Raw genomic sequence first — 12,201 nt, forward strand, 5'->3', positions numbered from 1 at the left:
GTGGCTATACTTCTGCTGTCTCCTGCAGATGCATCCCCATCTGCCTAATCCTCAGCCTGTTCCATCCTGTCGCCATACTCCTGCTCCCATTGCCACCACCAGCAGCCTGCCCCAGTGTTACCCTCTCCACCTCAACTTTCTACAATCAAGCAAGTCAGACTATCTACTCATTCTCCATGCCAACTTGTCACCATAGCAGCGTTGTCTCCTTCTGGTCAGTTACCAGAGCAGCCCCAAGCTGGAACATGCTCAGTTGAGCCATAAGGATGATGAATGTTCAGTCCAGTCTGCATGCAGAAATTGTGCTGGTATGGCACATGCTCAGTGCAGACAAAATCCTTGGAGACTAACACTACCAGTCCCTAACAAACCTCTACTAAGGATGTGTGCACTGAGATTTTCAGAGGCTTACAATTTAACCAAATTTGGGCAGATTGTCACCTGGATAGCAAAGGCATTTTCCTAGCAGTAAGGTGACCCCCGTCAAACTTCAAATCTCTACCTGAAAGTAAGGAGGGACTCGTGCTTTTAAATTAATCCATTCTAAGAATTTAACATAGGAAAAAATACATTTTCTGTGACCCCTTTCTCAGAAATAGCTTAACCGTTCTGTTGAAACTTCATGTAGTATGGAACATTCTGGCCCAAAGAGCTGAAATTCAGCAAAATTATAAACTAAAAACAGGGTCTTCAAACAAACATTTGACAACCTTAACTAGTGGCAGTATTACGAAACTATGATTATAATATGTAGTTTTGTAGCTTGTGTGTGAGACACGTTCCATAAATTATTTTGCTTTTGATTAAAGAGTGGCTTTAACTCTGACCAAACGGTTGATTTCTAAGCTTGTAAAAAAGGCATCCTAAAATATTTCTATATTCACTTCTAAGTAGAATCATCCAATATGCCTTAGTATTTCTGACAGCTATAGGTATATAACTATGCAAGGCATTCTGCCCTCCAAAACACTGGGTTTTGTGGACAGAGACCACTACTGGGATTCAGTCCTGCATTCTAATCCCAGCTCTACTATAAACTTGCTGTGTGATCTTGGGCAAAGTTAGCGAACATTGTTGTGTCTCAGTTTCCTTATCTGTAAAATGGAAATGCTACTCACACTCCACAAGTGTGATGAAGCTTTAATTTTTAAAATATGGCTTTTAGGATCCTCAGATGGAAGGAACTTGAGAAATGTTAAGTGAAACTTTTTTACAACTTTGTCTAGTGCACATACCTGCAACTGTTACAACACTTCAGCCAACTTGCAATAAGATTTGTCAGCTGTTCACTGATATGGTATTGTCACCCATTTGCCACACTTTATCTATGATTAGGTATCAGCTCTGATAGTCATGCATGCTGCTATCCCCAGGTTAGCATGATCCGCATCAACCTGGTTCTGTCCTAGCAAATTTCCTTCAGAGTATTAGGGGGCCAAAAGAAACTGACAAAGGCATATAGGAGAGATCTTTCCTCCAATTCAAAAGAATAGCATTCAATATACAATGCAGGTCCCTGTCTGTTCTTGAGCATGATGTCACATTTCCCAGTTGTGAGAAATAAACTTACAGCCAGAGTTGATTCCACATGTCGAATAACTGATGTGACCCTAAAGGTTTTCTCAGCCACTAACGGTGGCCTGTACTTTTCCAGTGGGAAAAACTATAGTGCTTTTTAGCAGAGTTAGGTGACAAGTGAATAGGGTCTTAACATTGAACCTGTCCCACAAATGATCCTTTCCCCATCTGTCCAGATTTCCAGGACCCAGGCATAAGAAATGACATGTCATGCCAAAATAAGTTGGGATAAATTCAACAGAAAGAACTGTTTTTTATCAATCATGATGCAGGTTCTCTTACCTTCAAATCTGTTGCCTGGATGCAGCTCTGCCTGACACAGACCACTAAAGGGAATTATAACATTTTGTTCTGATAGAGGAGAGACTGATTTTCAGAATGTGCTTCTGTGAATAACTGCTATAAAAAAAAACAACAACTTAACTTTACTCTGTTTTCAGTTTCCTCAGGAATCCATCCATCTTTGGACTGAAGAGGCCTGAAAACCCTTGAAAGGGAGATCACAAGCCTTTGCATGGGCCATGAAGGCCAAATCCAAATTCCTAACCCAAACGGGTCTTCATAAAAGCCATGGCCAAAGCAAAGGAGCTGGATACAGTTTGGTCCTTTATAAGATGCACCCAGCATATGCCCTGACACCATCTTCTAACCTACTCCAAGAGGGATTCACTAACTTTCTTTCCCATTCTCCCCCCAGAATGAGTATGGCCCAGGAAGAAGCCTTTATCCACAAAAGTTAAAAGATTCATGAGAACTCAGTAACTGGGCACATTCAGAGTCTGGTATGCAGAGGACTAGGCTGTGTGCCCCATTATATCCAGCTGTTTTGATTCTGCTGAGGATAAATCAAACCTGGATTACCTGAACTACCAAAATTCTGTAAGAGATCAAACCTTTCTTTGGAAACTTGTACAAAGGGTATAAGAGTCACCAACCCCAAGCTTCCTTTAGTTCCTAACTCCAAGCACATCCTTTGAATCTCAAATGCAGAGGTGGAGGGGAGAGGGACGAGAGACAGACATCCATTTTCTTTAGGTTCTCCAAAACCTTAAAAAACTATTAATACTGCTTAAAAAACCGGCCACCTAGTGGTAAGTTTCTATGACTTTACAAATATAGATGTATCTTACCAAGAGAAATACAAAGATTTAACGACCTAGCAACCCGACAATCAGATTAAGCAATTCTGGTCCAGGTAAAAAACCTGATCTTTATAGCTGATACAAACAGTCTGGGCTCAGGGAAAAACATTAGATTTATTTTCTTCAACGTGGCTAAAAAACTGAGAAAAGTACATGGATGAACCCAAGTTGATATAACCAGAATCCCTCACCTCCTGGGGCTCTAATCCTACCAGATTTTCCTAAGAACTTCTAGTTAGGCAAGGGGGGCAGGGAGATGACAACTATATGTCCTGTTGAAGCTGTTCCACTTTGGTTAAATAGCTGAAAAGTCACTAGGCCAGAGAGAGAATTATTCTACTGCCTGGTGGTTAGGGAACCCACTTCAGAGGGTCAGACACCCAGAATCTAGTCCTCCACCACTCCAAGGACTCTACACAAAGTCGAACAGCTTCAAAAGGAGAGAATGAGGGAGACTCCTACATGAGAATATCCCATAGCTCAGCAGCAGGAAGAAATTACTTATTCCCTAACAGGTTACAGCAGACAAAATCTAGACCGTCCCCCAAACTAAAGAAAAAATTCTTTTAGACAGTCAATGAATTCTGCAAATTCAAAAGGTATAATCTATTACATTAATAGCAACCGTGAATGGTTCAGCTGCAGCCCTCCTAGAGTTGTGAGGATTCCGAAAAAAATTACACCTTCCCTTCTAGTCAGAGTTCCTGCATAACAAAGGCTGCAGAATCTCACTAGTGAGTCCTGCATCACCACCATAACTACTGGGTAAGCTACAGCATATTTTTTAGAAAGACATTTTGATTTAAAGCTTCCAAGTGATAGCAAATCAACCCTCCACACATTGTTCCTTTGGTTAATTCCCTTCACTGTTACAAGATTTTCACCTAATTTCTAGTCTGAATTAGTCCAGTTTCAAGCTCCTGGATCTTATGACATCTTTGTTTGCTAGATTAAAGAGCGCGCTATCAGAAATCTTTTCCACATGTAGGTACTTGCAGAGCAAGATCAAGTTACCTGTTAACCCGAAAAGGGCATTAGCCCATTATACACAGAAAACACCTAAACTGCCATACCAGATCAGACTAGAAGTTCATCTAATCCAGTCGCTCTCAACCAAGAGTCTGGGGCTCTCTGAGGAACTGCAGATTTCAGGGGGTCTGTCAAGCAGGGCCAGTGTTAGAATCACTGGGGCCCAGGGAAGAAAGCCAAAGCCTCACCATGCGAGGCTGAAGCCCGGGGCCCTGAACCCTGCCACCTTGGGCTGAAATTGAAACCTGGGCAATTTAGCTTTGCAAGGCCTCCTGTGGTGTGGGGTCCTGGGCACCAGCCCTGCTTGCTACCTCCTAATGCCAGCTCTAGCTTTTATAGGCAGAAAAACGTCATCGTGGCACAGGTGGGCTTTGGAGTTTTTAATAACATGTCAGGGGGGGCCTCACAAAGAAAAAGGCTAAGAACCCCTGATCTAGCCATCTCGGAAAAGGGAATTAGGGAACAAGTAAAGTTGCCTAATTAGGGAAGAAGGAAAGTTATTTTTCTGACTTCCCTTAAATAGGAATTAAGAACACAACAACATAAGTATGGCCATACCAAAGGTCCATCTAGCCCAGTATCATGTCTTCAACGCTGGCCAATATCAGGTGCCCCAGAGGGAATGAACAGAACAGGTAATCATCAGCACTGATCCACCCCCACTCCCACCACCCATTCCCAGCTTCTGGCAAACAGAGGCTAGGGACACCACTGATGGACCTACACTCTGAACTTATCTAGTTCTTTTTTGAACTGTTATAGTTTTGGCCTTCACAACATCCTCTGGCAAAGAGTTCCACAGCTTGACTGTGTTCTGCGAAGAACTTCCTTTTGGTTGTTTTAAATCTGCTGCCTATTAATTTTGTTTGGTAACCCCTCAATTCACTTGTTACAAGGAGTAAATAACACCTCCTTATTGACTTTCTCCACATCAATCATGATTTTATAAACCTCTTATCATATCCCCCCCTTAGTCATCTCTTTTCCAAGCTGAAGTCAGTCTTATTACTTTGCCCTCATATGGCAGCTGTTCCATACCTCTAATCATTTTTGTTGCCCTTTTCTGTCCCTTTTCCAATTCCAATATATCTTCTTTGAGATGGGGCAGCTACATCTGCACTTAGTATTCAAGATGTGGCATACCATAGATTTGTGTAGAGGTAATATGAGATTTTCTGTCTTACCTCTCCCTTTAATGATTCCCAACATCATTAGCTTTTTTGACTGATGCTGCACATTGAGTAGATGATTTCAGAGAACTCTCCAAAATAACTCCAAGATCTTTCTTCAGTGGTAACAGATAATTTAGACTCCACCATTTTATATGTATAGTTGGGATGTTTTCCAACGTGCATTACTTTGCATTTATCAACACTGATTTTCATCTGCCATTTTGTTGCCCAGTCAACCAGTTTTGTGAGATCCTTATGTAACTCTTCACAGTCTGCTTGGGACTTAACTATCTTGAGTAGTTTTGTAACATCTGCAAATTCTGCCATCTCACTGTTTATCCCTTTTTCCAGATCATTTATGAATACGTTGAATAGGACTGGTCCCAAGACAGACTCCTGGAAGACAGCACTATTTACCTCTCTCTATTCTGAAAACTGACCCATTTATTCCTACCCTTCGTTTCTTATCTTTTAACCAGTTACCAATCCATGAGAGAACCTTCCCTCCTATCCTATGACAGCTTAAGAGCCTTTGATGAGGGACCTTGTCAAAGGCTTTCTGAAAAACTAAGTACACTATGTCCACTGGATCCCCCTTGTCCACATGCCTGTTGACGCCCTCAAACAATTCTAGCAGATGAGGTGATTCTCCTTTACAAAAAACATGCTGACTCATCCCCAAGAAATTACGTTCATCTGTGTGTCTGATAATTCTGTTCTGATTGAAGGTTTTTAAATGGACAGCCTACCCTAAATTCTCAATTATTGAGGGACAACCTTCACTCATTGATATATTTTGCTTTCCACAACCAACTCTGTATAAACTTTTCATGAGTGATGTACTCAAATAGTTGGATGCTAATATCTAAACTGTATTGTTAATTTTATTCACCTAAATTTGGGTTATTGCTGATTATGCACTACATGTATCTTATGACTTTTAAAACATGCTTTGTATTTGTGGATAATCTAAGCCCTATACTCAGATGTACACTCTTCTCACCCTGTGTACTATATAATTTTTTAACATTAGTTTTAACCAGTTTGCCCAACACTCAAGTCAGGCTTACTGGCCTATAATTGCCAGGATCATTTCTGGAGCCCTTTTTAAAAATTTGGCATCACATTAGCTATCCTACAGTCATTTGGTACAGAAGCTGATTTAAATGATTGGTTACAAACCATAGTTAGTAGTTCTGCAATTTCACATCTCAGTGCCTTCAGAACTCTTGGGTGAATAGCATCTGGTCCTGCTGACTTATTACTGTTTATCAGTTTGTTTCAAAACTCCCTCTAAGGACATCTCAATCGGGGACAGTTCCTCAGATTTGTCACTTAAAGGGATGGCTCAGGTTTGGGAATCCCCTCACATCCTCAGCCATGAAAACTGATGCAAAGAATTCATTTGGTTTCTCCGCAATGGCCTTATTATCCTCGAGTGCTCCTTTATCATCTTCACTGTCCAGTGACCCCATTGGTTGTTTAGCTGGCTTTCTGCTTGTAATAGACTCCAAAACTTTTTTTGCTATTACTTTTTGAGTCTTTGCTAGCTGGTTTAGATAGTAATACATGAGTTTACATTGCTTCCTCTTTTTTTTTTTTTTTTTTTTTTAAATTCTTCCCATTATCTCTGTGTGATGTTCTTACCCATATATTCCATTCATTTTTTAATCCTCCTAAGGTCTTTGCTTCAGTGATATTCTTAAATATTTATTATCTTCAAAGGACACTTATGTTCAACCAATATTGAACATTTAAGAATGGTCTTAGTGTAACACAATAAAGCTTCAGTTTGACATACAACTAAACAAAGTTAATATGTAAAATGAAGAAACGGCATTAAGTTAGACAAAGCAATCTCATTGCCTGAACAAGATGTGTATCTATTACAATGAATTAAAATTTAACAAACTATAACTTCTGATTTTAATAAATCCACCTTGATTGTGGCTAAGTCAGCCAGATCTCATTTACAAGTTGTTTCCCAAACAATGTTTTATATAAACAATAAACTTCAAGTAGGTTATTCTTTACTTTGAGGCAACAGCTTTAGACCAGGGAGAGCATCCAAGGTATGCAAGGATTGGTCCACCTTGTGTTTTACTATTTACATTACAAGATGCATTGTTTGGTAAGCAGTTTATAAAAATACCAGGGGACAGCATGGTTTAGTAGAAAGAGCACAAGACTTGGGAATCAGGAAACCTGGGGTCTCTTCCCAACTTTGACACTGATCTACTGTGTGATCTTGTACAAATCATTTTGCCTCAGTTTCGCCATCTGTAAAACTTGAGATATTTACATTTCAAGATCTATAGATAAAAAGGGCTATAGAGATCTAAATATTTTAGAAGTCATTGCATTTGTCCTCATGACAAATCAAAAAGACTATCTACTTATTTCATCATCTTTTTGCATTGTTGATATCACCACAATACTTGATATCGCAATGCAGGTGCATGTGTTCCCCACATACGCAATGAATATGCCAAGGTAAGCACAGATACAAAAATGCATTTCTAGCAATGATTTTAACCTCACATCCTTCCTTTAATTTATTTTACAAAGCCATTCCAACAAACTGCTTTGGACTCTACAAATGCTGCATTCTAGCAAAGCCTGATTAACAGAAAAATCTCATTACCAGCCATACCGTAACCCTTCCCCTCTTGAACTAACTAGTTCTGCTTCCTTTTTCCTGAACAGACATTCACAGAGGCACAAAAAGTAGATGGTGAATCTTCTCACCAAAAGGCAAATTCTACAAATTAATATTCTAATCATCAGGAGGGCTGGTTACTTTGCACTGCAAATGCCTATAGCAGAATTTGAAAAGTTACCAGACACTCAGGGTATGTCTACATCTACAATTTTGCAGCGCTGGTTGTTACAGCTGTATTAGTACAGCTGTATAGGGCCAGCGCTGCAGAGTGGCCACACTTACAGCAACCAGCGCTGCAAGTGGTGTTAGATGTGGCCACACTGCAGCGCTGTTGGGCGGCTTCAAGGGGGGTTCGGGGAACGCGAGAGCAAACCGGGGAAGGAGACCAGCTTCCCCGCAGTTTGCTCTCGCGTTCCCCGAACCCCCCTGCAAACCGCAGGGAAGGAGACCTGCTTGCACAGGGGTTCGGGGAACGCGAGAGCAAACCGGGGAAGGAGACCAGCTTCCCCGCGGTTTGCTCTCGTGTTCCCCGAACCCCTCTGCAAACCGCAGGGAAGGAGACCTGCTTGCACAGGGGTTCGGGGAACGCGAGAGCAAACCGCAGGGAAGGAGAACTGCTTGCTCGGGGGTTCGGGGAACGCGAGAGCAAACCGCAGGGAAGGAGACCAGCTTCCCCGCGGTTTGCTCTCGCGTTCCCCGAACCCCCCTGCAAACCGCAGGGAAGGAGACCTGCTTGCTTGGGGGTTCGGGGAACGCGAGAGCAAACCGCAGGGAAGGAGAACTGCTTGCACTGGGGGTTCGGGGAACGCGAGAGCAAACCGGGGAAGGAGACCAGCTTCCCCACGGTTTGCTCTCGCGTTCCCCGGACCCCCCTGCAAACCGCAGGGAAAGAGACCTGCTTGAAGGAGAGGCTTCCTCAGGTATGCTGGTATACCTGCTTATTCCACGGAGGTCAAGAAAAGCGCTGGTAAGTGTCTACACTTGATTACCAGCGCTGGATCACCAGCGCTGGATCCTCTACACCTGAGACAAAACGGGAGTACAGCCAGCGCTGCAAACAGGGAGTTGCAGCGCTGGTGATGCCCTGCAGATGTGTACACCTCCTAAGTTGCAGCGCTGTAACCCCCTCACCAGCGCTGCAACTTTGTGATGTAGACAAGCCCTAAGAGGAAAGATGTACCACCAGGGAAAATGCCATGCAGAGATGCATACCTCAAAAAGCCACTGAGAAGGATGGAGAAATATCTACCAGGGTGCTGTTCACAGACCCTGCTTGGGGCTCCAAATTGGGCCTGAGCTACACAAGTTTTCCCAGCATAGCTAGATTGTTTAGGATCATGAAAGGGAAAATAAAATAAAAAAAAATAATAAAAAAAATCACACCCCTAACATACCTAGCAAAAACCCTAGCGTTGCCAGCAAAAGCCCTAGCGTTGATGTAGTTACCAGCAAAGAGTGCTTTTGTCAATATATGCTAAATCTACACTGTGATTTGCAAATATAACAGGTAACCTAGTATTGTCAACTAGGCCTTATGTATCAGCCACTGTCTACAAGATAGACAATGTTTTTTAAACCCTTCTCTACTTACTGGAAAGAACAAATTTTAATTCTGAATTACTCTAGCACAGTGGCGCTCAACCTTTCCAGATTACTGTACCTCTTTCAGGATTCTGATCTGCCTCACTAACCACCAAGTTTCACCTCACTTAAAAATTACTTGCTTACAAACTGAGACATCAAAATACAAAAAAGTGTCAAAGCACACAATTACTGAAAAATTTCCTACATTCTCATTTTTACACACAATAATAAATCAATTTGAATATTTTATTTACATTTCACTGTACAGCATATAGAGCAGTATAAACAAGTCAGTGTATGAAACATTAGTTTATACTGACTTTACTCGTGCTTTTTATGTCACCTTCCGTAAAACTAGGCAAGTATCTATGCGTTGATCCAGCCCCTGGAAGACCTCTGCTACCCCCAAGGATACACAGAGCCCTGCCTGAGAACCACTGTTCTAACACTCCCCCAAACCTCATGGCTATTCCAAAGGTAAACATTTCCTTGACTTATCACTTCTTACAGCTCCATTTTGTGTCCTCCCCTGTCCCCCCAAATATATCCGTCAGTGCTTGCATGTATTGCTAATAGTAGTAGCACCAGAGAGAACCTGACCTAGTTCTTGTCAGTTTTACGGCCCCTCCTTCTGAACAACAGTAATAGTAGGAAAGATCCTGATCAATTTTTGTCCTGTCACTTGAGAAAGCTATGAGCAGTAACTAAGGAAACAGAGCCGACTGATCAGAAAACCTGTATTCTATAGGTTTACACTATTTTCACATTCAGATAATTTTTACTCACAGGTGACAAATTAATTTAGTTTTAAATGAGAGGCAAGGGTTTAAAAAAAGCATGACAAGCAGATTTTTCAAATGATGCCAACAGCATATATTACCTAAGTGTAGGTTCAGGAAGAATAGCCTTAGTGCTCAGAGATATTTAACACCTTACAAATATTTAAATCGGCACAGCCCATGAACTTTAAAGAAAAAAACACAAGACTTAGGAATTTCCCCCCCTAAAATAAAGTAATTTTAACCATAAGGTGACAGATTAAGAAGATTTACATTTACTTCAGGCAGGGAGAAGTACACTGTATTTAATAAACTCCAAAGCGAATGTCGGGGGAGTAGAGAGGGTAACAAAAAATCAATTTAAAAAGACACATCACCAAACTATGGTGGGCAAAAAAGGGCGAGGCACCTTCGAAGGCCAGGTCTGGGAAGGAGGGGTGAAGGTAAAGAAGGGCCTACCAAGGGCCAGGAACCCCGATCACGGGGGATGGGAGGGTGTCCTGGACGTTAACTGCGACGAAGTGACCTGGCCCCCACTCCACAGGACTCAACCACTCTGAACCGGCCCTCTTTGGCCCACTACTGGGCAGGGCTCGAGTGAGAGGAACCACCTCTGCCCGAGCTAGTGATAGCACAAGAAAGGACACAGGATCCCTTTGTCGGGCTCCATCGAGCCGGGTGGGACGGGTCCCACCCCCCCCGACTCGCCCTTCCCCGCCACCATTTTATTCCCCGTTATTGTCGCCGCCGACCCCCGTCACAGCCGAGCAGAGACACCATCCACCAGGACTAGGCCGCCCGTCTACCCTAGTCCCTTACTCCTGGCCCCTCCAACCCCGCGGGGCAATCTCAGTCGCCATTTTGTTCGTGCCCCCCTCCGCTGCCTCTGCCCCCCTGCCCAGCCGCCGCCATTTTGTGGCCGCTCCCTCCCTTTTCCCCCGGCACTACCCGGCCCGCCCGTCCTCCTAGCTCTCACCATCATAGCGCTCAGCCTGCTCAGCTAGCTTAGCCTGGTACACAAGGTCCTCCCGATCGTCCATGTCCAAGAGACGGGGCGGCGACGGGGACTACACGGGGTGGATGGAGACTGATGAGTCCGGGTTGCTCAGTCGCTACCAGCTCACTGTTCTCCTGGCAAAGATGGCGGCGATAGCACCGCCTCCTGCTATATCCGGGTACTTCCGCCAGCTAACGCATGCGCATCGCGCACCCACCATGGCAACAGCGGCTCCCTGGCAACCGGCGGGAGGAGAGAGACTCAGGGGTGAGGGCCAACGCGACGTCACGTCTCCTGCGGCTGCCAGGCCCCGGAAGCGTGCGGGAAGGGAACTGTGGCTGGGCTATGAGGGGTAGGGCCCTTGGCACTGTGATGGCGGTGTGAGGGTGAGGGGCTGCTGGCACTCTTAGGATATAGCGGTTGAGGACCCCCTGGAACTGATATATGGCGGAGGGGGTGATGAGGGGCCTCTGGTGCTCCTGGGAAATGAGGGAGAGAGGGGGTCCTGAGGTGTTACATGGGAGTTTAGGGGCCCCTGCACTAGGATGTAGTGGATGAAAGGCCCTTGGCAGGGATAATGGCGAGTGAGGGGATCTGTGGCACTAATGAGAAATGGGAGGGACAGGGGCCTGTGGCACCCAGATATGTGGGGGGGGCTGAAAGACCCCTGACACTGAGCGGGTGGGTAAGGAGGGGTAAGGATTCCTTGGCAGTGGGTTGTGGGTTTACGTGATACATACCTGTAACTACAGTGACCATTGAGACTTACTGATTTATGCCAACACCCTCATTTTTACTGTTCCCTTGTCCCCTCGCACCCATTGTGTGATCATTCACCTGTTGCATTTTGTCATAGCCCTGGAGCTCTGTGGGCCAACAGGGAATGTGTCTCTGTGTTACTCATTTACAATTAGAGAGACAGGGTGGGTGAAGTAATATATTTTAGTGGACCAATTTCTGTTAGTGGCTATGTCTACAGTAGCACCTTTGTCAGTATAGCTTGTGTTGTAAGATAAGTTACACTGACAGAAACACCAGTGTGGACAGAGCTTTGTCATCCAGAGATGCTCTCCTGCTGAAAAAGCTATTGGCGATCATTGGAGGTGGTTTAATTACGTCAGTGGGAGAGTTCTCTGCATCAGTTCTGCTGTGCCGCTGTAAGCTCACTAATGTAGACATGGCTGGTGAGAGAGACAAGTTTTCAAGCTTACCAGAGGCATAGCTAGGCATTTTAGTGCCTGGGGCATGCAAGCATATT

General features: G+C 44.0%; 1 protein-coding gene across 2 annotated transcripts in view; it reads right to left on the minus strand.

Annotated features, from left to right (window-relative positions):
• Positions 1-11,110, minus strand: part of YWHAE (tyrosine 3-monooxygenase/tryptophan 5-monooxygenase activation protein epsilon) — a 74,961-nt gene extending 63,851 nt beyond the window's left edge. For both annotated transcript variants that reach the window (XM_050929302.1, XM_050929303.1), the window contains exon 1: positions 10,923-11,110. In XM_050929302.1, coding sequence (XP_050785259.1) covers positions 10,923-10,986 — 64 coding nt within the window. In that variant the 5' untranslated portion in view covers positions 10,987-11,110. The remainder of the gene's footprint in view (positions 1-10,922) is intronic.
• Between the last annotated feature and the right edge of the window lie 1,091 nt (positions 11,111-12,201).

The sequence above is a fragment of the Gopherus flavomarginatus genome, chromosome 19 (assembly GCF_025201925.1).
Source record: "Gopherus flavomarginatus isolate rGopFla2 chromosome 19, rGopFla2.mat.asm, whole genome shotgun sequence".
Lineage (NCBI taxonomy): Eukaryota > Metazoa > Chordata > Testudines > Testudinidae > Gopherus > Gopherus flavomarginatus.